The 23,399-nt window shown below is 46.7% G+C and overlaps 1 protein-coding gene across 10 annotated transcripts in view; it reads right to left on the bottom strand.

Annotated features, from left to right (window-relative positions):
* Positions 1-23,399, bottom strand: part of MED25 (mediator complex subunit 25) — a 260,000-nt gene that overhangs the window by 96,805 nt on the left and 139,796 nt on the right. For 8 of the 10 annotated variants that reach the window (XM_078655193.1, XM_078655183.1, XM_078655190.1 and 5 more), the window contains 5 exons: positions 21,537-21,778; positions 19,309-19,398; positions 18,368-18,505; positions 17,720-17,805; positions 15,099-15,156 (listed from right to left, as the gene is read on the bottom strand). In XM_078655193.1, the coding sequence (XP_078511319.1) occupies positions 15,099-15,156; positions 17,720-17,805; positions 18,368-18,505; positions 19,309-19,398; positions 21,537-21,778 (614 nt within the window). The remainder of the gene's footprint in view (positions 1-15,098; positions 15,157-17,719; positions 17,806-18,367; positions 18,506-19,308; positions 19,399-21,536; positions 21,779-23,399) is intronic. The other 2 variants (XM_078655189.1, XM_078655194.1) reach the window with 1 other exon arrangement.

Below are 23,399 nucleotides of genomic sequence, written 5' to 3'. Positions count from 1 at the left end.
GCTACATTTTTGATACAATCAATTAAGGCCAGAAAAAGTATGTGTTTTTAATTAATTTTGTAAATTTTTTAACTGGGTGGTTTCTCCTGTCTGTAATCTGCTGTATCTGTAATTTCATGTATGTCTTTTTGTGCTTTTATGGTCATTTTTTACATGCACCGAATAAAGCTTCATGAATTGAATTGACTGCAGAGTGCTAGGGAGTGCAGAGTGCTAGGGAGTGCAGAGGGACTGCAGAGTGCTAGGGAGTGCTAGGGAGTGCAGAGTGACTAGAGAGTGCAGAGTGACTAGAGAGTGCAGAGTGACTAGGGAGTGCAGAGTGACTAGGGAGTGCAGAGTGACTAGGGAGTGCAGAGTGACTAGGGAGTGCAGAGTGACTAGGGAGTGCAGAGTGACTAGGGAGTGCAGAGTGACTAGGGAGTGCAGAGTGCTAGGGAGTGCAGAGTGACTGCAGAGATTAAGCTAATGGCAATGTAAATGACAATGCCATTTATTTATCTGTTTTCAAAACCAACACATAAATACAAATGTTGTCATTTACAATGCCAATAGCTCTAACTTTTCCAGAGGCGAAACCATTGCATTGTAAATGCTTGTTCTGTTTTCTTTCCAGTCTAGTTTTATGCCAACTTCGTGTTTGTGAGAGGGAAGGACTCACTAGCCAATGGGGCAACAGTTCTCACAGGGCAACCTTTCCTACTATACATCACTTCCTGGAGAGATGGCCAAAAACAGTCCCAGGGTACGCTTCCCTGACTGAATTCAAGATGACTCAAGTCTTCTTCCCCTAGGGAGTACCCAGTGCAATGAACCACTCCTCCTGGAAAAACGGTTCTACAACAGGTTTCCGCCCTTTGGAAAATATGTCAGTCCTTCTTCCAACACATAGGAGTCGGTAGGATAAGGTGTGATCACCATTTGCTTCACTGAGGTGGCAGCCTCTTTGAAGCTGGGCCAATTGTGGCCACCACCAGGTAGTCATCCAGGTGGAGGAAGTCACGTCTCCTCCCCCAAAAGTCCACTTTGTTCCCATTTCCAGTAAGGACTTCAACCTTCCTAGGAGGAGGGCAGCCTGTTGTCTCTGGGGACAACAGCTGTGGACAGTCAGGAAGGGCTACCACAGGTTTGGGCAACAAAGTGGTGAATTTCTAAATTCACCTTTGGCTTAAAAGTTACTTTAAACCAACTTCAGCAAAGAGTCAGACTTAATGAAACAATTTATTTGTTACCTTGAAGTACCATATTCGGTGGTTCCATATGAAAGTTAGCAGTGAGTGTATGGGCTAGTGAAACTCTATATTAGCCAATGGAGCTACTAGCCTTACTACAGTAAAAGGACAATTGCAAGTTTTTACTGTCAGGGCATGCAAGGTATAAATTAGACTAGTCCTTTTTAATATCAGCACCCTGGCATATGGGCTTATAAGGCCGACTTATAGATAATAAAAAAGAAGGTTTGGGCAGGGGAGTTATTTAGCCATGCAGTTTGAGTTGCCAGATTAGAACGCAGTGACAGGCCAAGAGTCACGTTTTTATCTTTGTTCCTGTAGTGGTGGCACACGCAAATGTTGCAGACCACTAGTGACCTAACTTACTAGCCCTGGGTACCATATAACAGGCACTTATGGGCAAGTTAAATAGGCCAATCAGGTATTAGCCAATAGTACAGATACTTCGAGGGGTCAGAGCACATGCACTGGTGGAACAGCAGGACTAAGTGCACTACATAGTAAAAAAAAACAAAAAACACAGCAGAATCAGTCCAAAATCCGAAAAGAGAGTGTGCGAGAGAGTAAGTGAATATATATATATATATATATTGAATATGCTACTTACCAGTATGCATCTGTTCTTGGCATGTAGGGCTGCTAACATTCATATCTTAGCATTAGATCGCCGCCTAGTGTTGGGCTCGGATGATTGCACATTGTTGTCCTGGAAGAGTCTTCGAAGTATCCTGAGATAGGTGGCTCCTCCCCTGGACTACAGTGCGCATGGGCATCGGCTCCATCCCCAGATTGTTTTTCGCCATTGTGGCAGAAGATGGAGTGAAAAGTGTAAAGGATGTCCATGCTAAAGAATAAATACAATAGTATATCTGCAGCTGCGACAGGCACCGGGGAGGAGGGCGGGCGATATGAATGTTAGCAGCCCTACATGCCAAGAACAGATGCATACTGGTAAGTAGCATATTCAGTTCGAGGCATGTGGGCTGCTAAATTCATATCTTAGCATAGAATACATAGCAGTCCCTCCATCAGCGGCGGTTGCCCGTGCCAGCTGCAGAAACCTGAAAAAGTGTCTTGAGAACAGCCTGTCCTACAGCTGCTTGCTGCTTGGAATGCACATCAACACAGTAGTGTTTTGTGAAGGTATGTGGTGTGACCCACGTGGCTGCTCTGCAAATATCCTCTAAAGGAATGTTCCCTAGGAAAGCCATGGATGCCCCCAGTTTGCGTGTGGAGTGCGCTCTGGGGGGTATTGTTAAAGTGCGCTTGGCTTTTTGATAACATATCTGGATGCACTTAACAATCCACCTGGCTATCCCTGCTTTGGAAATTGGGTTGCCTTTGTGTTGTGGTGCGAAGGCAACAAAGAGTTGTTTTGTCTTTCTAAAGGGTTGTGTTCTGTCTATGTAGTACATCAACGCCCTCCGTACATCTAAGGTATGGAGCATTCTTTCCGCCACCGTTTGCGGGTTTTGAAAGAATGCTGGTAAGTCAATAGTTTGGTTAAGATGAAACTGTGACACCACCTTAGGAAGGAATTTAGGGTTAGTGCGTAGCACTACCCTATTTGGGTGAATTTGAATGAACGGCTCTTGTATGGTGAGCGCTTGCAGCTCACTGACACGCCTCAGAGACGTAATAGCTATCAGAAAAGCCACTTTCCACGTAAGGAATTGGAGCTCACACGAGTGCAGTGGCTCAAATGGTGGCCCCATCAGTCTGGTGAGAACGACGTTGAGGTTCCACACCGGAGCTGGTGGCGTCCTTGGGGGAATGACTCTCTTCAGACCTTCAAGGAAGGCTTTAATGGCGGGCACTCTGAAGACAGAGAGGTGCTGCCTGTTCTGAAGATAAGCCGCTATGGCTGAGAGATGTATCCTAATGGAAGTGTACGCCAGATTGCACTTGTAGAGATGTAACAGATAGCAGATGATGTTGGGGATAGATGCATCTAGTGGGTTGATGTCATTGGACGTACAGTAGATGACAAATCGCTTCCACTTAGCAGCATAGCATGCTCTAGTAGTTGGTTTCCTCGCCTCCTTGATGATACTCATGCATTCTGGAGGTAGGTTAAGGTATCCAAACTCTAGGACTTCAGGAGCCAGATCGCTAGGTTGAGCTGTTGTGGATCTGGATGCTGAATGTCTCCATGGTTCTGCGTCAAAAGACTGGGCGTGAGGCGCAGTCTTTGATGCGGCACCACTGAGAGTTCGAGGAACGTGGTGTACCAAGCCTGTCGTGCCCACGTTGGAGCAACCAGGATGAGAGTCATGGAGTGCTGCCTTAGCTTTCTTGCGACCAGCGGTATTAGAGGGGCTGGCGGAAAAGCGTACGCAAATTTGCCGGACCAGTTCATCCATATCGCATTCCCCTGCGACTGTGGGTGAGGGAACCTGGCGGCAAAGAGTCGGCATTTTGCGTTCTCTTTTGTTGCAAACAGGTCTATCTCCGGATGACCCCACTGCTGGAAGTACGGGTGGAGAACAGAAGTGTGTATCTCCCACTCGTGCATCTGATGGCTGTATCTGCTGAGCAGATCCGCCATCTGATTGTCCTTGCCCGGGAGGTGTTCTGCCATGAGGAAAATGTTCCTCTGAATGGCCCACTTCCACATGCTCTGAGCCAGATGAGACAGCTGTGGCGAGTGGGTGCCCCCCTGCTTTTGAATGTAGTACATCGCGGTCATGTTGTCCGTCCGGACTAGCACGACCTTGTTGCTCAGATGTACAATGAAGGACTTGAGCGCCATGAAGATTGCCATCAGTTCCAGATAGTTGATGTGCATCTTCTGTTGCTGCGTCGTCCATAGTCCCTGCACTGTGTAAGTGAGCACATGAGCTCCCCATCCCTGGAGAGATGCGTCCGTTGTCAGGACAATCTGCGGCACGGGCTCTTGGAACAGTCGGCCCTTGCAAAGGTTGTGTGGAGTCCACCAATGCAGAGAGTCGTATGCCCGACTGGTAACCAACACTAGGTCTGTCAATTGCCCACGAGCCTGTGTCCACTGATTCGCTAAGCACTCCTGGAGCGGGCGCATATGTAACCGTGCGTGAGGGACTATGAAGATGCAGGAGGCCATCATGCCTATCAACTGCATGAACACTCTCGCTGGCAGGGAGTGTCGTGCCTGTGTCCACTGATTCGCTAAGCACTCCTGGAGCGGGCGCATATGTAACCGTGCGTGAGGGACTATGAAGATGCAGGAGGCCATCATGCCTATCAACTGCATGAACACTCTCGCTGGCAGGGAGTGTCGTGGTCGGAATCGTTGGATCAGCGACTGAATGCTGTCGATTCTGACTTGGTTTGGCTGAGCCATGGCTGTCAGGGTGTTGATCGTAGCACCCAGGAACTGCCGGACATGTGTCGGCTGAAGATGCGATTTTGGGTAATTTAGGGAGAAACCCAGATCGTGAAGAAGGTGAATTGTAGTCGACATGTCTGCGGCGCACTGTTGCTCTGACTTGGCTTGTACGAGCCAGTCGTCTAGGTAGGGGTAGACATGGATATTCTGCCTCCTGAGGTGCGCCGCCACTGTCGCTAGACACTTGGTGAACACCCTCGGGGCTGTTGTGACTCCGAAGGGTAGGACTTTGAACTGGTAGTGCCTGCCTTGAATAGTGAACCTGAGGTATTTCCTGTGTGACGGGTGTAGTGGAATGTGGAAATAAGCATCCTTGAGATCTAAGGTTGCTAAGAAGTCTCCCTGGTTTAGCAAGGGAAGAATCTGCTGCAGTGTAAGCATATGGAAATGCTCTGACAGTATGTACAGATTGAGGGGACGTAGATCGAGAATGGGCCTGAGAGAACCGTCCTTCTTTGGAATAAGGAAGTACAGGGAATATACCCCTGTGCCTTCCTCCCCCACCGGCACGAGCTCGATTGCGCCTTTTTGCAGCATCGCCACCACTTCCTGCTGCAATAAGTGCAAGTGCTCTGCGGACATAGGCCTTTGCCTCGGTGGGATGTTGGGTGGAGTGGATTTCAGCTCTAGGCAATAACCATACTGGACTAGTTGTCGCACCCACCTGTCTGTGGTGATGTTTCTCCAGACGGGCAGGAACTGCTGCAGTCTCCCCCCGACAGGTGTTAGGTGGTCGGGGGGCAGTGACAGAAAGTCACTGTTTGCTTGGAGTAGAGGTGCGGGAGCTGTTGTTTCCTCTGCCGCGACCTCTGTTGCTGTTATTCCTGTAACCTCCCTTGTTCTGTTTAGTGAACGAGGATTGCGCCCCACCTTTGGAGAACTGGGATTGTTGACCCATTTGTCCTCTGGTGACTCCACGTGCACCTGAGCGACGAAAATTGCTGCCACGAAACTGTTGGGACTGCAGGGCCCCCATAGACTTAGCAGTTTCCGTGTCCTTCTTTATTTTCTCTAGGGTGGTGTCAACATCCGGACCAAACAGACTATCAGGATTGACTGGCTGATTCAGAATTGTTGTCTGAATATCCTGCTTAAACCCTGAGATGCGGAGCCAGGCTTGTCTTCTCAGCATAACGCTACTGTTGATAGCCCTAGCAGCTGTGTCCGCAGCGTCAAGTGCACACTTGATGGCTGCGTTTGATATTAGCTTTCCTTCCTCAATAAGCATTTTGGTGCCTTCTTGGAACTGTGGGGGCAGGTGTTGTATAACCTGTTCTAGGGTGTCGTAGTGCGCCCTATCATAACGCGCCAGGAGCGCCTGTGTATTTGCGATGCGCCAAAAGTTTGCCGCCTGTGCAGCCACTCTTTTGCCTCCTGCCTCAAGCACTTTGGACTCCTTATCCGGGGGAGGAGCTTCACCCGTTGTCTGGGAGTTGGCACGTTTCCTGGCATTGGCAACCACAAGAGAGTCCAGTGGCAATTGTCCCCGGATGTAGACGGGGTCCGCAGGTGCAGGCCTGTACTTCTTTTCAATGCGAGGGTTGACCACTCTCGCCCTCGTAGGCTCCTTAAAAATGTCCCCAGCATGTTTGAGAACACCTTTCAGCATAGGAAGTGTCTTTACTGTCCTTTCAGATATGGCAAAGGTGTCGAAAAGGAAGTCTTCCTCAACCGGGTCGGCATGCATGTCCACATCATGATTGGCCGCCGCCCTTTCAATTAGTGCATGAAATCCTGCTGAGTCCTCAGTCGGGGATGCACGTGCATTAAAGGTCTGCGGGTCTTGGCCCACACCTTGGGTGTTCTGGTCACCAGTGTCGTCGTATGAATCTGGTTGTACATCAGGTTCATCGATAGGGAAATTGTACTGCTCATCCTCATCATATTCCTCACCCACAGAGTGTTCTGGGGAGGGAGTAGGGCTCCGTCTTGGAGGAGGCTGAATCGGTTCCGTGAGGCCTGAGGCGTCAAGGGGCACCCTCTTCTTTTTCAGTGGGATGATGTAGGGGTCCACCGGCTCAGAAGTGATCTTCCGTTTATAGAGTGTCAGCTTGCCGGTGGCAGCATCGATGAAATGCTCTGAATCGTCTTCCGATTCGAGTACACGACGTGGAAGAGGGTCAGGCAGCGAGGAACCCTGTTTCGGAGCCGATTTCGTCGAAAACGCTTTCGGCGCCTCCTTAGGTGGCAAGAGAAAGAGGAGTTTCCCAGAAGGCTTAGCCGGAGCGTCCTTTTGCGGCTGCGGTGATGGCATCGGAGCTGATGGAGCAAAGGCTTTCTCCCTGATTCTCTGCAGTGACTCCGCAATGGGGGACGGTACACTGCCAGTGGGTTTCGTCGCCGACAAGGATGCTTTGAGCGGTCCCTCGGATCCGACGTCCTCGCGGGCCTTGTGCGTTTTGGGCGCGGAAACCGTCTTCGGCACCTCCGAATCTTGAGGCCGGGGCGCAGACTTCTTGTGCGTAGCCTCTTTGGAGCCGACCTTGGCGGGCTTGGACGGCGCCGTAGCCGCTGATCCGTGCCGACCATCTTTCTTGGGGGCCCCTTCCTCGGGCGTCGGTATCGATTTCGGAGCATCGGAATCGACAGACTTCCTCGGCTTCTGCGGACCGGAGGTCGACGGAGCCGATGGGGTGACGGGCACCGACTTCTTCACAGGCACGGCAGCCATCTTAGGGACACTCGAGTCCTTAGGTTTCAGTTTTGATTTCGGGTCGGCCATTTTAGGTGTTGACGACCCCGATGGTTTCAGTTTCGGTTTCGAAACAGCGTGCCCAGCAAGTGAGTCCGTAGCCGGGCCCGAAGGCGGGGCTGTGGCTTGCGGCAACGGGTCCTGGGTAAGGCCGACAGGCGATCCCGTGTCCCGGTCGGTATCCTCGTAACCTTCGGGGCAGAGCTCGTCCGCTGAGCTATCCGCCGCGGCCCCATAGATCTCATCGTCGTCTCCTACCTCTTCGACGTATTCGAGGACTTGACCCGCGACTCCGTCGTCGTCTCCCGGATCCGCCTCGACCTCCGTCTGTGATGGGGAGATTTGTAGATGGTGACCCTGGACCTCTTCTTCCTGGTCGCCGAAGATGTTCTCCGGATCCGGGGCCGCTTGCCTAGCTTCCAAGCGCACCGCGCGCCGAAGCTTGAGAGTTTTCTTGGAGCGGAACTGTGCACAGGCCTTGCACTTGCCGTCGTCGTGGTCCGGTGAAAGGCACTTGTTACACACGGGGTGTAGATCGATGTGTGGGTACTTGGACCCACAGAGCGGGCAGTACTTAAACGGGCTCCGCTCCATGTCCGTAAAGGCTTGCAGTCGTGTCGCGATGAGAAGGCCTCAAAAATTAGAAAGCGAAGAAAACTCCGCTTGTTCCGGCTCCAAGAGACGGAAGACTCGAGACCGTGCGCAGACAATACCGACGCAAGAAAATCGAGGCCTTTTGGCCGCTAAAAGTTAGTTTTACTTGGTTCCGACAGTAAGACGTCGAGACCACATCCGAACCCAATGGCGGAAAAAAACAATCTGGGGATGGAGCCGATGCCCATGCGCACTGTAGTCCAGGGGAGGAGCCACCTATCTCAGGATACTTCGAAGACTCTTCCAGGACAACAATGTGCAATCATCCGAGCCCAACACTAGGCGGCGATCTAATGCTAAGATATGAATTTAGCAGCCCACATGCCTCGAACATATATATATATATATATATATATATATATATATATATATATAATTCAAGTGCAGATTAGCCCCTTGAAGACAAGCCACAAGAAATTATTTCACTCACTTTTATTCTTTTCATCACTTGCCAGCAGACGAACTGGAAGGTACAGATCACAAGTTCTTGATAATTGCCAGACGCATTTTAGGATGCCCAACATCCTTTCTTCAGTGGCTCAGGCAAGGGAAGGAATATGCTACTTACCAGTATGCATCTGTTCTTGGCATGTAGGGCTGCTGATATTTATATCTATGCATAGATCGCCGCCTAGTGTTGGGCCCGGATGATTGCACATTGTTGTCCTGGAAGAGTCTTCGAAGTATCACGAGATAGGTGGCTCCTCCCCTGGACTACAGTGCGCATGGGCATCCCCTCCATGCTCAGATTGTTTTTCGCCATTGTGGCAGAGATGGAGTAAGATCCAGTGAGTGATGACCATGCTTGACAATAAAACTGAGTGCTACAGCTGCGACAGGCACCGGGGAGGAGGGCGGGCGATATAAATATCAGCAGCCCTACATGCCAAGAACAGATGCATACTGGTAAGTAGCATATTCCGTTCGAGGCATGTGGGCTGCTGAATTTATATCTATGCATAGAATAAATAGTAGTACCCTCCTTATTGGCGATTGCCCGTGCCAGCTGAAGCAGTCTGAAAGAGAGTTCTGAGAACAGCCTGACCTACAGCAGCTTGCTGTTTTGACTGTACATCCACGCAGTAGTGTTTGGTGAATGTGTGTATGGTGGTCCATGTAGCTGCTCTACATATGTCCTCTAGAGGAATGTTACCTAGGAAAGCCATGGATGCCCCTAATTTGCGTGTGGAATGCGCTCTTGGGGGAACTGTTAACGTGCGTTTAGCCGTTTGATAACAGATCTGGATGCACTTAACAATCCATCTGGCTATACCTGATTTAGAAATCGGGTTGCATTTGTGCTGTGGAGAGAAGGCAAAGAACAGTTGTTCAGTTTTCCTGAAGTCTTTAGTCCTGTCTATGTAATACAGGAGAGCTCTTTTAACATCAAGTGTGTGTAGTGCTCTGTCTGCCACTGAATCAGGATTTGGGAAGAATACAGGTAGTTCGATAGTTTGGTTAATGTGGAACTGTGACACTACCTTGGGCATAAACTTGGGGTTGGTGCGTAGCACAACCCTATTAGCATGAATTTGAATGAAAGGCTCCTGAATAGTGAGGGCTTGCAGCTCGCTAAATCGTCGTGGTGACGTAATTGCGACCAGAAAAGCCACTTTCCATGTGAGAAATTGTATTTCACAAGAGTGAAGAGGTTCAAATGGTGGGCCCATGAGCCTGGTGAGGACTATGTTGAGGTTCCAGACCGGCGAAGGCGGGTGTCTTGGAGGAATGACTCTTTTCAGTCCCTCCATAAAAGCTTTAATGGCTGGCACTCTGAAAAGGGATAGGTGCTGTCTATTTTGAAGATAAGCCGCCATTGCTGCTGAATGTATCCTGATGGAACTATACGCTAGATTACACCTGTATAGGTGCAGCAAATAACATATGATGTTTTGTGTGGAAGCATCAAGTGGATTTATGTTATTATTGGAACAATAGATAACAAAACGCTTCCATTTTGCCGCGTAGCAAGCCCTGGTTGTAGGTCGCCTAGCCTCCTTTATGATGTCCATACAGTCAGGAGGCAGGTTTAGGTAGTCAAACTCTATGACCTCAGGAGCCATATTGCAAGGCTCAACTGCTGCGGATCTGGGTGCTGAATGTCTCCATGGCTCTGAGAGAGGAGACTGGGTGCGAGTCTTAGGCGCTGGTGGGGAACCACGGAAAGCACCAGGAACGTGGTGTACCATGCCTGTCTTGCCACGTTGGAGCAACCAGGATGAGTGTCATGGAGTGCTGCCTCAGTTTGCGTGCCACCAGCGGTATGAGTGGTGCTGGAGGAAAGGCGTACGCAAATTTGTTCGACCAGTTCATCCATATCGCATTGCCCTGAGACTGCGGGTGTGGGAACCTGGCGGCGAAGGCGCGGCATTTTGCGTTTTCGTCTGTGGCGAAGAGGTCTATCTCTGGATGACCCCACTGCTGGAAATATGGTTGGAGCACCGAGGGATGTATCTCCCACTCGTGCATCTGATGGCTGTGTCTGCTGAGCAGATCCGCCATCTGGTTATCCTTGCCCGGGAGGTGTTCCGTCATGAGGAACATGTTCCTTTGAATGTCCCACTTCCACATGCACTGTGCTAGGTGTGACAATTGTGGGGAGTGTGTCCCTCCCTGCTTCTGGATGTAATACATCGCAGTCATGTTGTCCGTCCGGATCAACACGACTTTGTTGCAGAGATGCAACTTGAATGCCTTCATCGCCATGAAGATTGCCATCAGTTCCAGTAGGTTGATGTGCATTTTCTGCTGTTGCGGTGTCCATAGTCCTTGCACTGTATAGTGGAGGACATGCGCTCCCAATCCCTGGCGAGATGCGTCCGTTGTCAGTACTATCTGTGGTACAGGCTCTTGGAACGGACGTCCCCTGCAAAGGTTTTGTGTGTTCCACCAATGCAGAGAGTTGTATGCACGACCGGTCACCAACACTAGGTCTTTCAGCTGTCCTTGAGCATGGTTCCACTGGCGTGCCAAGCATTCCTGAAGCGGACGCATGTGTAGCCTCGCGTGGGGGACTATAAAGATGCAGGAGGCCATCATGCCTATCAGTTGCATGAACACCTGCGCCGGGAGTGAGTGTTGTGGCCTGAATTTTTGAATCAGCACTCGCATGCTGTTGACTCTCGCTGAGTTTGGTTGCGCTGTGGCACCGAGCGTGTTTATTTCCGCGCCTAGGTACTGCTGTACATGTGCGGGGTGAAGATGGGACTTTTGGTAATTGAGCGAAAATCCCAGACTGTGTAGGAGGTGAATTGTGCGGGACATGTGGTCGGCACAGTGCTGGGCTGACTTTGCCTACACAAGCCAGTCATCCAGGTATGGATAGACATATAAGTGTTGCCGCCGAAGATGCGCGGCCACTGTCGCTAAGCACTTCGTAAACACTCTGGGGGCTGTAGTGACCCCGAAAGGCAGGACTTTGAACTGGTAATGCTGGTTGTTGATGGTGAACCTGAGATATTTCCTGTGACTGGGGTGAATGGGAATGTGGAAGTAGGCATCCTTTAGATCTAATGTTGCTAGGAAATCTCCTTGACTGAGCAACGGCAGAACTTGCTGTAACGTTAGCATGTGAAAGTGTTCTGACAAGATGTATTGGTTTAGAGGTCTGAGGTCTAGAATGGGCCGTAGAGACCCGTCTTTCTTTGGGATTAAGAAGTACAGCGAGTACAACCCTGTACCCTGCTGTTCCAAAGGCACGAGTTTTATGGCACCTTTTTGCAGCATGGATATGACTTCCTGCTGCAATAAGTGCATGTGCTTGGCGGACATAGGACGGTGCCTTGGGGGTATGTTGGGTGGAGTGGAGGTTAGTTCTAGACAATAACCGTGTTGTATAAGTTGTCTCACCCACCTCTCCGTGGTAATGCTTTCCCAGACGGGCAGGAACTGCTGGAGTCTCCCCCCGACCGGTGTTATATGGTCGGGGGGCAGTGACAAGACGTCACTGCTTGTTAGTGGTGGAGGACCTGGTATTATTATTTCCACGTTCTCTGCCCTTGTTGCTGTTTCCACGGTATCCACCCCTATGGTTCTTGTTATAGGTGGTTTGTGTGCCCCCCTTGGTGTACTGGGCTTGTTGTGACGCTTGTCCTCTTGAGGCTCCCCTGTTACCGGAGCGACGAAAGGAACCGCCCCTGAACTGCTGAGACTGCAGAGCTCCCATGGATTTCGCAGTTTCAGTGTCCTTCTTAATCTTTTCAAGAGTGGTGCCTACCTCCGGACCAAACAGGAAGTCAGGGTTTACTGGCTGATTGAGCAGGGTAGTTTGGATCTCAGACTTAAATCCAGAGATGCGGAGCCAGGCATGCCTCCTGAGCATAACGCTAGTGTTTATGGCCCTAGCTGCTGTATTAGCTGCATCCAACGCGCACTTAATGGACGCGTTGGAGATTAACTTCCCTTCTTGAATAAGCATTTCTGCCCCCTCCTTATAAGCATCTGGCAGGTGTTGCAGTAACTGCTCTAACGTGTCATAGTGTGCCCTGTCATATCTTGCTAACAGGGCTTGGGTGTTGGAGATTCTCCAAATATTAGCAGCTTGAGCTGCCACACATTTTCCAGAGGCCTCCAAGATCTTGGATTCTTTGTCCGGAGGAGTGAGCATCACCCGTTGTCTGAGAGTTCGCTCTCTTGCGAGCATTAGCCACTACTAAGGAGTCCAGTGGGAGTTGACCCTTGATGTCGGTAGGGTCCACAGGCGCAGGCCGGTACTTCCTCTCAATTCTTGGGTTCACCACCCTTGCTTTAGTGGGCTCTTTAAAAATGTCACTTGCATGTTTGAGCACACCTTTGAGCATAGGCAGAGTTTTGATAGACCTTTCTGATGTGGAGAACGTATCAAAAAGAAAGTCTTCCTCCACTGGGTCAGCGTGCATATCTACGTCATGGTTATGCGCCGCCCTCTCAATCAGCGCGTTGAACGCAGCAGTGTCTTCCGTAGGTGAAGGCTTGACAGCATATGAAAGAGTATCAGGGGTGGTGTGTGGCTCAGCAGGGTCCACAGTGTCAGCCCACGGCTGGGACTCATCCTGATCAGTATCAATGGGATAGTTAAACTGGTCCTCATTGTCCCCTTCCTCCACATCTTCAGTGACATTTGTGGGAGAGTAGGTATAGTCCTGACCATATGATGGCATGGGCTCAAAAAAGAACAGGAGAGGTGGTAGAGTCTCTCTTTTTCTTTAGTGGTATCCTATAATGTTCCATAGGCGCCTCAGGCCTGATTTTATGCTTGTAAATGGTGAGTCGACCCGATTCGGAGTCGATGTAGAGTTTCGACTGGTTGTCATGGGACGGTGGCTGGAATACAACGTCTTCCGACCGAGGCTGAGTGGTTGAGGCAACCAACGTCGATTTGGAAGAGTCGGTAGCCTGTGTATGTTGAACAGGTTTAGGCCATGATGTTGGGGGTAGTCCGAACTTTATTGGCTCCGTAAGCATCGGCGACGGACTGACTTTCTTTGATGGAGTCGGTGTCTTCGATTCGACCGACTTCGATAGTTCAGTGCGTTTGAGGCTGTGCGTCGATTCGAGCCGTTGCTGCGCAGCAGGAACGCCCTTGGGCTTCGACGTGGTAGGGACTTTCGATCAAACTTTCGGCGTCGGGTCGAAGGCCTTGACCAACAGTGGCTTCTTTATCTTCGGATTTATGGTCTTCTGGGCCTCGAGTCCTTCGGAAGAGGCGCCATGTTTGGAGCCGGAAGTCGACGTCGACGGGAGCGAGACGTGTTTTACTGTAGACACAGGCGTAGTCGATCTGCCCGCTTTACAGTGATGAAAAACGAGTTCCAAGCAGCGTCGTTCTGCAGCGTGCTGCTTACCTTCTTTCCAAACTGCAGGCTGTATTCTGAAGCCTGCATGGACCCGCCTTCAGGTGATGGGCTTGTCCTCGTGGCTGGGCAAAAACCATAAACATAATTCAAGTGCAGATTAGCCCCTTGAAGACAAGCCACAAGAAATTATTTCACTCGCTTTTATTCTTTTCATCACTTGCCAGCAGACGAACTGGAAGGTACAGATCGCAAGTTCTTGATAATTGCCAGACGCGTTTCAGGATACCCAACATCCTTTCTTCAGTGGCTCCGGCAAGGGAAATGAATGCACTCTCGTAATTTTACACTTTTAACTTGTTACCTCAGTGGGTGTGGTTTCTGTGCAAAGCTCTCTGGTCGTTGTAGTGCTTTATTTAATTGTACCTCTTGTGGGGGGAGGCTTTCATGTCCCAATTTACGCCTATTAAAGTAATTTCCCAGTGGAAAGGTGAAAATGTCTCTCCTGTCATCTGCCCCGCTTTACAGTGATGAAAAACGAGTTCCAAGCAGCGTCGTCCTGCAGCGCGCTGCTCACCTTCTTTCCAAACTGCAGGCTGTATTCTGAAGCCTGCATGGACCCGCCTTCAGGCGATGGGCTTGTCCTCGTGGCTGGGCAAAAGCCATAAACATAATTCAAGTGCAGATTAGCCCCTTGAAGGCAAGCCACAAGAAATTATTTCACTTGCTTTTATTCTTTTCATCACTTGCCAGCAGACGAACTGGAAGGTACAGATCACAAGTTCTTGATAATTGCCAGACGCGTTTCAGGATACCCAACATCCTTTCTTCAGTGGCTCAGGCAAGGGAAATGAATGCACTCTCGTAATTTTACACTTTTAACTTGTTACCTCAGTGGGTGTGGCTTCTGTGAAAAGCTCTCTGGTCGTTGTAGTGCTTTATATAATTGTTCCTCTTTTGGGGGAGGCTTTCATGTCCCAATATATATATTGGGAACTTTTGTACAAAGAATAACCACTGACTGCCATAAAACTCCAACAAAAAGCCTCCTATTTAGGGCCATAATCCTTGCTCAATGCATTAGATCAACTCTCTATTCCTCCTTGAACTTGTTTACTGAAACAAGAAGCTTCCTCTTCAGGCCCCAGAACGGTTACGTGTGTGCATCTCCTACACCACTATCTGCCCCATTCATAACCCACTCTCTCTGCTCTTAAATGTTTCTACTATTGGTCTAAAAATAAATGTTTCTCTTCAGAGTTCAGTCTTGAAACATGTGGCTCAAAGTCAGCACCACTTTCAGACTTTCTGCCTGCCTCTTTGCGCACATCTAGATAGGTCTATTGGAGAGAAAAAAAGAGCTAGGGAACCAACGTGCTACTTACCAGTAATTGCTGGGGGATGAGCTGCATGATGAGCTTCTGGGGCCACTGGTCCGTTTTCCTGCACACAAGGTCATGATTAGTAATGTTTAAATAAAGTAAAAAGAGCAATACATGTGCATGGCAGCACATTAGCAAAGTACCCATGCAACAACCCAAGTGCATAACACCGAGAATACACACCTGCAATGCCAAGCAAAGGCTCGTCCTCCCCCCGTTCCTCAAAAATCCTATACAAGTCCACAAGATATTGGTAATGCAATGTAGAATCTTATCTGTCAAGGTTCTATAGCATCCATGTGATAGATCAACACTGTAAACATAGCAAGCCACAAGAAGATGCCTGCCTCAGCACAGTTTCAGGAGAGCAACTCCAAGCCATGACAAAGCTACCAAGATCCACAAAACAAATGCAGTATCCCAGGCTAAGCTCCCTTTCTTGCCAGGCTTTGTAAAAAATGTCCATTTACATAGTAGCAGCACAATACAGGTTGGCAGGCCAAATTTCTCATCTCATTGTGCTGCAAGTGGCTAGTTCCCGTTTACTCCAAAGAATTCACTATTTTTAGAACATTTTGAGTAAATGAATAATTTCAAATACTTTTACGCAGGCGAAAGGGGTCTCTTTTTTTATTTTATCTTTTAGGCATCCATTGTTTCTATTAGCCATTGTTACTTCTCAAAGGCTCTTTCCAGAGACTCTACACACCACATGCTGGTAGAAATCTGAACTACGGTGACCTCTAGGGAAACTTCCAACTCAATGGTTGAAGTTTGCGTTGTTTCAAATGAAGTGGTCATGCAACTACAACACTGTTTTGAGTTTATGGATAGGAATGCGTGAAATGTGCATTATTTGCTTTTCCATAGTTACGTAAAATGTCAGCAATATTACATGAAATTACATGAAATACAAATCCAACATTTTGCACTATATTTTAGCGTGAAACTTGTCCTCACGTAAAATCTTGACACAAGGACGCACGCATTCTGCATTAAAGAAAAATGCAAACAAACAAAAGCACTGCAAACAACAGCTGCTCACCTTCTATTGTTTCTGTGCATTCTTGGTAAATTTTTACAACAGCGAAAGGCGTGTAATTGAGCGCAACAACAAACTCACTTTTGATATTATAGCATTATCCCCACTCACCTAGCTATGCAAAATAAAGCCTGATTGATCAGGGGTAATTAGCTGCCGTGTATGTCGGTGAAGCCTGCTAACTAAGAAATTAGTCAAGATTTAGAAATCAGAGTAGACCTAGAGATGATGCATAGGAACAGATCTTTCGCTGGTTTCGGGACACCGATAAAGCAGTAGTGACCGAACCAAGATATCGCACGGAGAGATCTTGTCAGAATCTAGTGTTAATCAGTAACAGGGGAATAGCATTTATATCGTAGATAGAGTGCTGCCATATTGTTTTGACAGTGTGCCATACCTATTTCCTTATGCATCCCTTCATCGGCTGTCTTACTTACAAAGCTTATGCAGTCCTGCTTGCCTCAGTTTCAACTCACCATCACAGACTAATCCACATTTTAGACCTGCCTCTAAGTGTCTCAACCATGGTGCTCCTATTCTTTTTTAAAGGTCAACAGAGAATTAAGCGTTCCATCTCAGAAAACTGTAGCTGCATCAGCTATTGAGCTAAAGCAGGGGTCACTAACTTTTTCTGTAATAAGTGGCAATTTTGGTCAGTGAAAATCCTAGTGAGCTACTATTAGTAGTATTGTAATAGTGACTGCATCTGCCAAGTGTACCTCCGTGGCAAGATTACCAGCAGAGATTACCTAGGTTCATCAGGAGGTTTGCAAGCAGTAATGTAAAAAAACACTGTCAATTTAGAATTACTTTAATTGGGTATTACATAGCAGCCATAGCTGCAATGCCCCTAGTGTCAAAGTAATAAGGTTAGTAATGAGTCTCCCCATAGCCACATGAATTAGCACTTAACTATCAGTTTTCAATAAATTTTGGAAATTCTATCATTTTTCACCAATCATCATCTTATGAGGTATGAAAATACACACATGTTCATCTCAAGTACACACTTTTGAATTTTGGTATACATATATTCATTCAATGAAGCAAAATCTTCAAATGTAATAGGCAGGGCTGCACACAGGAGAGCTACTGCAGGTAGCTGCAGAGCTACTAGTAGCTCATGAGCATCTTGTTGGAGAAGTCTGAGCTAATGTTTGTACACTGCTTTATATTGTTACAAACGGTCTCTTCAGGGCTTATCAATTATTGAAGGTATCTATGTATTGAGAATGTAGTTTTGACTCTCTTTTCCTCACCTACTACTCTATTGTTACAAGGCCTGTGTCACCTATTTTAATGTCACTAGTGTGTGCCTTAAGGAATATAGTCTGCTGAGTTAAGTAGGAAACTACAGCATTTCCTTACAGTAAAAGTGTATTTGAAAACCACCAGCTTCTAGTCCTCTAATGCCACACATGATTATGGAAATCAATGCTTGTATAATGCACAATGGAAACTAAGTTGTAAAAGAAAGTTGCAGTCCCACTCAATGCACTCATACTGCAAAGCACAAAACATGCATCCTTTAGTTCTCACACTGCACATTTGCAAGACACTGATGGCACTTCACACTTACAAGTTCTCTCCGTGGTTGACGTACACTTGGCATGGCAAAGAGCGAGTGAGCTTGGCGTTGGTATCGACGGATGCTGGTTTGGGCTTCTGTGAAAACACAAGAAACAGAACAATCGGAGCACAGGCAGAGTTGGCCGCATGCTGTGGGTTCCCATGGCCTCTGCTTTCTTATCGTGTCGTAACAGAGTAGTAATACCACCTCTTTTAGCACCACAGCTTTCAACCTCTAACCTCCCTTAATCACCTACTGGTTACTCAATGTAGGTTCTAATCTCCCGGCTGTATATAAAGACACAATTTCCTGAGTTTTTCAGGGAGTATTTATAAACACGGAATGAAAACCCACCTAAATCTAAACAGGTCAAAATGAGACCCCTGCAGTATAAGAAGACAGTCAAATGAGAAGATCTGTCTACTCCTGATGAACTGTTAACTGCAGCTACTGCTGGCTTGAAGGGGGGCTAAATGAAAGTGTGAGTACAAACACTGATTCTCTGTGACTGAGCACAATGACAACATTTGCCTGCCGTCTACTCCCACTTTTTCAAGCAGTGCACAAAATATGGACTGGCAGACAAGCTTGTCCAACAGTTGGGAGATCTTATTATATGAGGGGTTCCTATCATAAGCCAACTACAAGATTACTCACCTCTTGCCATTCAAGAACGCCACTCCAGGCCAACAATTTGTTTGTCACAGACTGCTGTGCTACCGGGATTTGGTTAGGGTTCATCTGTGACGTTGCTGGCTGGGGCACGTTTACTCCAACAGAGGGCACAATGCCAGGCTGCAAGGGGGAAGAGAGCAATGACAGAACAAGAGAAAGAATGAGAACAAAAAAAGGAATGAAAAAACAAGGCACAAATGACACAGATATTAAAAGATGTTCAGTGCAGCCAATGTCCTTTCTAATGTACATTGATAAGTGCACAAACTCAAGAGTAAAGATCGCAGCCATCTGCTACCCCAGTCCCTGCCATGCAGCGTCTCTTAGCTAAGCTAATGGTAAGCTCCTATTACTCCCACTATATGCTCGTATTACTGCCACCGTACTTGTGATTGCCTGATTCTCAATCATTCTCCCCCCAAACTGCTACTCATAACTGCCTTTTTCTATCATGCTTCTTCATAGCTAATTTATCTTAACCCACATTCTCCAAGGACCTGAAGGTCAGCTTTTCCATCTAAGCTCCCTATGATCAGCTTTGCCAACCCCAGAAATTCATGACCAGTTATTCCTTCCCCCTCATTGTCAACTAGTTTCTCCCAAGTTATCTCTCATAGTGTGTTCATCCCATGCAAGCTCACTATCTCCATACAAAAGATTAGAAGTCCCACAGTGCCACATGTGGGAAGGTTGTCTGTCACCACACATGTTCTCTGCTGCTGGCTCATGAGTAGTGGTATCCTGGACCCTCATGGGAGCCACGCGAAATGAAGTGTCCTGAAGTGAAAAGAACCCAGACGTCACTGGTGATTAACAAGCTCTACCTCCAGAGGACGCCCTCGCCCAAGCCCTCAGAGGATATTGCGGGCCAACAGGCAGTTGCCTGGAGTGGGATTTTGGGAGTCAGTAAGAAGCCCACCTACCGCGAATCGATCCTGATGCAGGGCACCTGGCGGCTCCAGGCCACACCCGACTCCTTGTGGGTTTATGGCTGTTGGCGCAGGAATGTGGGGCTGCGGATGCGCCAGTCCGGAGATACAGAAGCAGCAGAATAAGTGTGAGTGGAAAATAAAACAAAGACAATGAAAGATGCAAGCAGGTGACAAGTGCACATGTGTAACAGCAGCACAAGGAACGAAAAGTAGTGGCTCAGAACCCTACAAGCCCTTGCAAATCATAAGCAAGTGTGTCAGTGACCCATCAATATTGCTTGAATGTTCCTTAGGACCTCCCAGAAGAGTAAAACATCATTTGCATCCTGCATTGGACCATAATCTGTTTTGCTACTAGTCTAGGTCCTACTAAAGTGTTTACTATCAAGTTTATGTGCAAAAAATATACATAAAGCTTAGTGATGATCCCGACAAGCTCTCCAGAAAAGTCCTGATTGCTACACAACATGACACAAGACGGGAAACAACCTTTACAACGCAACTTTTACAACGAACTACCATTACAACGAAACTTTTACAACGCAAAAACTTTTACAACGCATACCATTACAACGCTGGATTTTACAACGCAAGTACCTTTACAACGCATACCATTACAACGTAAGTATTGGTAAGTATATAATTATTTTTAAAATATTATATGTTTGGGTTTTTGGGTAAAGGGGTATTTTTAGGGTTCAGGGTCAGTTTTCAGTTTTTGGGTAAAGGGGTATTTTTAGGGTTCAGGGTCAGTTTTCAGTTTTTGGGTAAAGGGGTATTTTTAGGGTTCAGGGTCAGTTTTCAGTTTTTGGGTAAAGGGGTATTTTTAGGGTTCAGGGTCAGTTTTCAGTTTTTGGGTAAAGGGGTATTTTTAGGGTTCAGGGTCAGTTTTCAGTTTTTGGGTAAAGAGGTATTTTTAGGGTTCAGGGTCAGTTTTGGGTTTTTGGGTAAAGGGGTATTTTTAGGGTTCAGGGACAGTTTTGGGTTTTTGGGGTACAGGGTTAATTTGTAAAAATAAAATAAGATTATATTTAAATTAAATTAATTAAATGTAATTAAATAAAAATTAATTATATTTTAATAATTAAAATTAATTTAAATTAAAAAAAATATTTTTAGGGTTCAGGGTCAGTTTTGGGTTTTTGGGGTACAGGGTTAATTTGTAAAAATAAATTAAAATTATATTTAAATTAAATTAATTAAAATTTAATTATATTTTAATAATTTATATTAAAAAAAATATTATATACTTACCAATATTTACGTTGTAATGGTATGCGTTGTAAAGGTACTTGCGTTGTAAAATCTTGCGTTGTAATGGTATGCGTTGTAAAAGTTTTTGCGTTGTAAAAAATTCGTTGTAATGGTAGTCGTTGTAAAAGTATGCGTTGTAACGTCATACATCCTTATTCTTCCTAGTTTATTAACAGAAGAACTCAAACTGCCAAATACAGCATGCATTTACATTTTTCTCACATTTCTTTAATCGTGCTCTGCTTCCCTAGTCTCCAAATAGTGAGAGATAATGCTATTTGCAGGTGAAGAATTTAGGTTTCTGTAGTGCAACACGGCATCTTTCTATACTTTAATTACAATTATTAATCTCAAGACCAAAATATAAATATTTCATACACCGCACCCATCGGATTCCTACAAGGTTTTGGTATGTCAAACTGGATGCTATCCAATTTATAACTTTGAGCACTCTATAAGTCCCCCTGTGACAACTTACAATCAGACGTGTTTACCAGTATGATATCACACAGACCACCCCTATATTACCACTCGTCTCAAAATGAGAAGCCACTGCACCAGTGTGATAACATAAGACTCCACCACCCACTTTTTGATGAGAGAATGCGCCTCCAAGACACATTCAGCTTCATGATGTCAGCTTTAATGAGTCACAATAAAGCACCTAAGCATTTTGACCTTGGTGATGATACGATGAAGTGCCTCTACATTTCAGATTTTTGTGAAGACATACACAGAAGCGCAACGTTTGCACTACAACATCATGCTGACATTTACTTGTGGGCTTTGATGATTCAAACCTCTGGGCCCTGTGATCTAGTGTGGTAAATGAGCTCAGAGTATCTGAAGGAAACACAATGGGGAAAAGGGAACATGCACTCAAACAGGACCAAGGAGGGCATGGATACATTTACAGGAAGGGTCTGTTTTAATATTGTTACTTGCATATAAATGTGTGAGCTTACCATAACCTGAGGTCCAGGTGGAGGAGTCTGCTGAAGTTGTGGCTGTTGGACTAGGCTAGGACCGGTGGTGACAGAGGAAACCAAGCTGGGCTGAGAGGATGTGATCATTATGGGCACAGAGGATGCTGGCGGCTTGGGGGCCATGGTAGGCACAACACCTGGAGTAATCCCCTGTGGCACAGGAGCATGGCTGAAAGGTGGCACAACACCTGTAGGGTTCTGTAGTGGATTTAGGCTGGGGACTGTTAAAAGAGCACAACAAGACAAGGGTAAAGTATCATAAGGATAAAGATGGGGAAAAAGAGCGAGATAGCCATGGATAATAATGCAATATTTAAAATATCAATAAAAGGCGAGGGTGCATAAAGAACAGCAGCACAAGTTATTGGGGGTGGGAGAAATCGGTGAGGCAGGCATCAAAGTCCAAATGGATTTCCCAGATCCATAATAGTAAATTCCAAAGCTATCTACCTCTGGGAAATCTCCTTAACAAGCAACTGTTTGCTCTGTAATTGCCCTGGCCATAAGACGTGGACTGGAGGCAGAGCTTCAGGCTCCAGGCAGTATGTCCATAGAACTAGAAGCCTCTCACATTCTGTTACAGAAATATCATCTCACATTCTAAGGAATATTAAATACATGGCTGTTCGCAAGGCTAATGGGTAATATTTGTTTTCAGAGAGGCTTCAGTCGGTACAAATTAGTTTACGTAAATGGATAAGAGATTAGAACCATTAGACTTCAAAGGAAATTGCAGGGAGATAGCAACAGCAGAAAGCATTCCAAAGTATTGGAGAAAACTAATTTTAGGTGGGGCAGCACAAGGCGTGGGAGTCTAGATAATCTCTGTACTTGTTGGGACATTAAGCTGTTATAGGGTTTTCATAGCCATCGCACTGAGCAAAAGAAGACCACCAGTGCATTTTGATAACACTGAATCTATGTTCCATCTGTTCCTAAAGATGAGGCAGGTTACTGCTAAGCACAGTCCGCTGTGGCTTGAATTAGTGGGGAGTGGGCCACAGGAGTGAGACTGTCTTTATGCGCATAACGTAGAAGTTTTTAGAGTGACTGGTTTGGCCTGAACCACTGATCCACCTTTCCCATAAGAGGGGCGGGGGACACCAGTAGCAAAAGAGATTGAACAGACCTACCCTAAAGAAATCATGAGCCATAATAACATGCCCGGGTGCCTTTCGGCTAATTCATTGCAGCCTACCCAATTACTTAGTGATGCCCAGGAATGGGAGTCAATTGCTCCTGGAGTATCCTTTAAACTGCCTGCACCCTTTTTACATTCTAATTGAGTGTCTTGCTTTGGTGTCTGCTTTAACACACAATTCTTCATGAATTCCAGAAAGCAAAATGAAGACACAATCTCGATATGTCCTAGAAAATACAGAAAAAGTGCACCCAGTTGGTTACCAAATGCACCTCTCACTAAATGTAATCATGAGCTCTATTAATGAGAATAAATTTGCTTATACATATTTGAGTGTGGGTGAAAGTCTCTTGATTTTAATGATCACTGTACTGTTGAAGTGAAGTGGAAGGGTGCAGTGAGCGGAGTTAGTGTCTTCTTGTTATCGAGAGGACATCTCTTGAATTTCGGGTTAAAGACTTAAGGATTTATTTCTCCATATGTAAGAAAGCACAAGGAAAATATATACAGCAAGTGTGGTAAAACAGCAAGCTAGAGGGTAGGATAAAGGGGCGAAAGTGGAGGTAGGAAGTAGTGCACAGCATCATATCAGGAGAAGATCCGAATTCAGAAGACATCAATGAAGAGAGCGGAAAAAATAGAGAGCAGCAGTTACAATTTAAGGGAACACGTAAAAAAAGGAGGTGAATGAGTAATGGTAG

Source organism: Lissotriton helveticus, chromosome 7 (assembly GCF_964261635.1).
Source record: "Lissotriton helveticus chromosome 7, aLisHel1.1, whole genome shotgun sequence".
Lineage (NCBI taxonomy): Eukaryota > Metazoa > Chordata > Amphibia > Caudata > Salamandridae > Lissotriton > Lissotriton helveticus.
This window is presented reverse-complemented; position numbering and strand designations above follow the sequence as displayed.